General features: G+C 53.8%; 2 protein-coding genes across 2 annotated transcripts in view; one reads left to right on the top strand and one right to left on the bottom strand.

Moving 5' to 3' along the window:
- Positions 1-313: 313 nt before the first annotated feature.
- Mrpl54 (mitochondrial ribosomal protein L54) lies at positions 314-2,626 on the bottom strand. Its single transcript, XM_010634870.3, has 3 exons — positions 2,434-2,626; positions 1,255-1,420; positions 314-759 (listed from the first exon to the last, which is right to left on the bottom strand). Exons 1-3 carry the CDS (start codon positions 2,549-2,551, stop codon positions 627-629), a joined length of 417 nt encoding a protein of 138 aa, XP_010633172.1. The 5' UTR covers positions 2,552-2,626; the 3' UTR covers positions 314-626.
- Positions 2,627-3,398: 772 nt separating this feature from the next.
- Positions 3,399-4,393, top strand: part of Apba3 (amyloid beta precursor protein binding family A member 3) — a 6,983-nt gene continuing 5,988 nt past the window's right edge. Inside the window, exon 1 of the mRNA XM_010635111.3 lies at positions 3,399-3,545. The gene's annotated coding sequence lies outside the window, so the exon portion shown is untranslated. The remainder of the gene's footprint in view (positions 3,546-4,393) is intronic.

Genomic DNA, 4,393 nt, shown 5'->3' with positions numbered 1-4,393 from the left:
ACCCGGACCCAGCAGTGCCTGCAGGCGTTCCCAGCTTCTGACAGCGGGGTCAGGTCTGAGTCCCCTGCCACCAACATCGGCTTGGCTTGGCTTGGGCCACCTCTCCTGTGAGGGCTACACCGGGCTAGGAGACCCAAGGAGGCAGCCCAGGTGTTGGTGGAGGCCGACACCCCAGCCGCGAGGGCCCAGCTCCCCAATGTGTCCCCACAGCAGACCTCACCAAGGTGCACTAGGGCTGCCGAGGGAGGTTGTTTTCCTCTCTTTTTCCTTTTTACTGTGGTGCTGAGGAAGGAACCCAGGGCCTTCACACTGAGCTAAATCCTCAGCCCTTTTATTTTTGAGACAGGGTCTCTCTAAGTTGCTGGGTTACCCAGGCCAGGCTCACACTCATGCTCCTCCTGTTTTAGTTCATCTGCTGCAGGACTGGGCACCACTCCTCCTGCCTCAGCCTCAGGAGTGTGGACTACACCTGTCCTGGAGCAGTCCTTACAGGCCTGGGGCTGGTCCAGCTCCACTGTGGGGCCTCACACACCCAGGCTGGGGCCTCCTGCAATCCTTGCAAAGGCCCTCTTCTCCCTGAAAAGTCTTTGAGGGGGGCAAGGGGATGCTGTGCCCCTCCTGGTCCTCTAGAACTTCCTGTTCCTGTTCAGCCTGTTTTCTCGCCAGATGTTCTGTTTCCGCAGCAGCCGCCAGTACTCTCGGGTATCAGGGTCCAGCTCCTCCAGCTTCTTGGGGGGGCCCACGTTCATCTGGAACAGCCTGACAGGAGGAGGGAGGTGGTCAGGGCTGCGCAGCTTCTAGGGCAGAGGTAGTGACAGGGCTTCTTCACTGCTCCTCTAATGCATCAGGCTCAGTTTTGCCCCAGGGCCTTTGAACAAGCTGGGCCCACTCAAGTCCTAGCTCACGCATCACCTCTCCAGGGAAGCCCTCCCAAAGCCTCAAACCTGATCAGCCGAGCCTGTCACCCTCCCACTGCCTTCCCAAGAAATGTGGTCACCATCACATCTACCTCATACCCAAATAGCTCCACAGAGGGGGGATCTTTGCTTGTTTTGTGCCCCTCTAGATCCCTGGGACCTTGAAGAGGACCTGACATATAGCCAGGGCTCAGTAAATATTTGACGAAGAAAAAGAGAGAGCCTGACGTCAGAGGATGCCCTGTGTTCCAGTCTCATCCTCGGTGGGTCCACAGCACCCAGCACCCCATGGACAGCCAAGCTGGGTGTGACTTCCAGAGGAGACCACGGCACTCACCACTCGGGGTACTCGGTGTCCGGCTTCAGGACCACATCCTGGCCCTCCTTGTAGATGTTGACACCCATGGCGTGTGTGGTAAGCCTCACGGGGTCTGTGCACACATCCGGGTCCTTCAAGGCCTCCCCGACCACACCACCTTTGCTGCCCTTCGATCCCTTCAGCACTGCAGGGAGGAAGGCAGGAGTCCTGCCAGTCTGGCTTCACCCCAGGGAGCCCACCTTCCATTCCTGACCCTCTCTCTCCAGGTAGGTCTTGGGCCTCAGCCTCACTGTCCTCTACAAAGTACTACGTGAGAAAAGACCCAGCATCAAATAAGGCTCTGAGTGACTAAGTCATTCCCTTTGAAATTCTATTTTTTTAAATTCTGTTTTGAAACAGTCTCACTGTATTTTCCTGGCTACCCTTGAAGCTGGGTGGATCCGACTGCCTTAGCCTCGCGAAGTGGTGGGCTGGGCATTCACCATCATGCCCTGCTTTCAATTCTATTTTGATTCTTTTTGTTACTCTCACAGATAGTCTCCCTCCGTTGGCTTCAGGTATTTTGTGCTTTTTTTAACGTTTGCCTATTTCCTCCTTCCAACAAAGGCTTATACAGATGAGCTGGGTCAGCTAAAAAAATTAATGACTAAAGTTTGACACTTTGGCTGGAGTGGTGACAAATGCCTGTAATCCCAATACTCGAAGGCTGAGGCAGGAGGATCTCTGTGAGTTCAAGACCAGCCCGAATTAGAGTGAGACCCTTTCTCAAAAAAATCAAAGCAGGGCTGGGTATTTAGCTCAGTGGTTCTGCAGCCTGCCTCGCAAACGCAAGGTCCTCAGTTGGATTCCCGATACCAAAACAAACTTGAATGGGCCCTGTCTCTCCAATTCCGGGATCACACAGAGATTCGGAGTTAGGTACAGTATTGGAACCTAAAGTCATCACTTCCCTTACTCTTATAAATCCTACCAATCCACGCCTGCGCAGTGGGACGCCTTTGCTCCACGTAACGCGAGCACGCTGACAAGGGCCGCGCGGGTTCAATCCGGGGCTTGCGCGCTGACGCTCCCGAAGGGTTCTTCAAGCGCCTGCGCAGTGATCCCAACCCCCGGCCACTTCCTCAACCAGCGCCTGCGCACTACCAATCTCACGTGTATCCACCTTCCCCATTCTCGGTCCGTCTTAACGCAATTCACCTGGCTTCTTGGCATAATACCGAACCAAGAGTCTTCCAGGGGCGGTGGCGGCGGCAGGGTCTGGGAACTCCCTCGCTGCCCACGTACACGTAGCCACGAAGAGGTGCCGGGCCGCCATGACGTATGCCGACTGCTCGCACGAGCCAGTTTCCAGGACTGAGACGTCAGCAGCCCGGCGAAAGGCGTGGAGGTGGGGTGGGGTAAGGCTTTGGGAGTTGTAGGCTCCCGGGGACTTCTGGGAGGTGTAGTCCTCCCTGCCTTATTTGAGTTCATTAAACTTTTATGGTTGTTTTGTTTTGTGATCGAACTCGGGACCTTGTGCTTGCAAGGCAGGCGGCGGAACCACTGAGCTAAATCCCCGACAATGCAACTTTTTATTACAGTCAAATTCTTGAACATACATATGTCTGTTTCTTTTTTCTTTTTTTTTTTTTTTTAACCTGGGAGTGAACTCGGATCCTTGCGCTTGTGAGTCAGGTAGCATCAAGCCACTGAGCTAAATCCCTAAAAAGAGACAGGGATAGTTCAGGCTGGCTTTGAACTCATTATGTAGTTCAGCAGGCCTCTGACTCGCGGTAGTCCTGCCTCAGCTTCCCGAGTGCTGTAATTATAGTTGTGCACCACCATGCTCGGCTTCGTTAAACTTTTGAATATAGTTGTTGGTCCCCGGGATCAAACTTGGGGCCTTGCACTTGCAAGGCAGGCAGCGGAACCACTGAGCTAAATCCCGGGCCCCATGTCTGATAGTTAAAGGATATTTCATTGATTTCTTGCCCTTCATCAATTACTAATTTGCTTAAAATATCACTTTAGCTGAGTGTCTCGAACTTCCAAAGAGAATACTTTTTTACTCTTTTTTAACACGTCTCCATTACCCGCCGCGGCCCTAGCGCCCTCGTGTGGTGAGACTGGCTGGAAGGACTACATTTCCCAGCAGGTCCCGCGATCTTGCGCATGCCCAGAGTCAGGGCTCCTTGCGGACTGCTAAGCAGTCGGGGAGTCAGCTGCTGCTGCTGCTGCTGCTGACAGAACCGTCCCGGAAATGCCAGGGCTGGGCCAGGGACTCGGGGTCCTTGGGACCGCGCGGGGTGACGGCTACCTCGTTTTAGGAAGTGAGTATGGAAATGGGGACAGTAGGACCGGCCCCGTATATCTGGGGTACGAGTCTGGTCACTCTTGGGGTGATATGGGAAGTTTGAAGACTGGGGCCCGCCTTTCTTTTTGGTTGGAGATATTGGGGTTTAAACCCAGCGCTTTGCACTGAGCTCCATCCACAGTTCTTCCTTATTTTTTTATTTTCAGACCAGGCCTCGCTAAGTTGCTCAGGCTGGGCTTGAACTTGCAATCCTGCTGCCTCAGGCTCCCAGAGTTCTGGGATGACAGGAGTGCACCACTGAATTCCACTGGGACCCGGTTTGTGGTGTCTTAGGGTTTGGTGCTCATTTTGAGCTCCCGATCTGAAGTCTTGATTTGGTGTCTTGGGTATTAGGTTCGGGGTCACCAAAGGAGGAATCTTGAGTCTGGGCCCCTGGGACCTGCATCCGTGTCCGTTAGAACTATGTGCCCAGCCTGGTTCCAGGTTTCAGGGCAGGGGGACTTGGAGGAGCCAAGGCTGGCATGAACAAAGACCACCTATGGGCAGAAGTTGAGAGTGACAAGTACAAGGGACACCCTGGGGCTTGTAGCCTGCCAACCCACTGCCTCAGTGCGTGCCCCCAACCTGTGCCCCAGTGTGCTCATCTGTAAAATAGAGACCTAAGCCAAGCATGGGTGTGCACACTTGTGATCCCAGCACTCTGACAGGCTGAGGCAGGAGGATCCCAAGCTGGAGCCCAGCCTGGGCAACTTAGCAACTTAGTGAGACCCAGTCTCAAAATCAACACACACATAAGAGCTGAAAATGGATCTCAGTGTGAAGGCCCTGGATTCTATCTCCAGTCCTGCCAAAAAAAAAAAAAAA

The sequence above is a fragment of the Fukomys damarensis genome, unplaced genomic scaffold (genome assembly GCF_012274545.1).
Source record: "Fukomys damarensis isolate Sample0158 unplaced genomic scaffold, DMR_v1.0_HiC HiC_scaffold_37, whole genome shotgun sequence".
In the NCBI taxonomy this organism is placed as follows: Eukaryota; Metazoa; Chordata; class Mammalia; order Rodentia; family Bathyergidae; genus Fukomys; species Fukomys damarensis.
Note: the sequence above shows the minus strand (reverse complement) of the source record. Positions and strands in the feature narration are given on the sequence as shown.

What these genes read in the sequence shown, in the direction of transcription:
- Mrpl54 (XM_010634870.3), bottom strand. Translation starts at nt 2,551, where the DNA reads ATGGCGGCCCGGCACCTCTTCGTGGCTACGTGTACGTGGGCAGCGAGG. An exon ending in GTATTATGCCAAGAAGCCAG is followed by an intron (nt 1,421 to 2,433) that starts GTGAATTGCGTT and finishes TCCTCCCTGCAG; the next exon opens with TGCTGAAGGGATCGAAGGGC. An exon ending in GACACCGAGTACCCCGAGTG is followed by an intron (nt 760 to 1,254) that starts GTGAGTGCCGTG and finishes TCCTCCTGTCAG; the next exon opens with GCTGTTCCAGATGAACGTGG.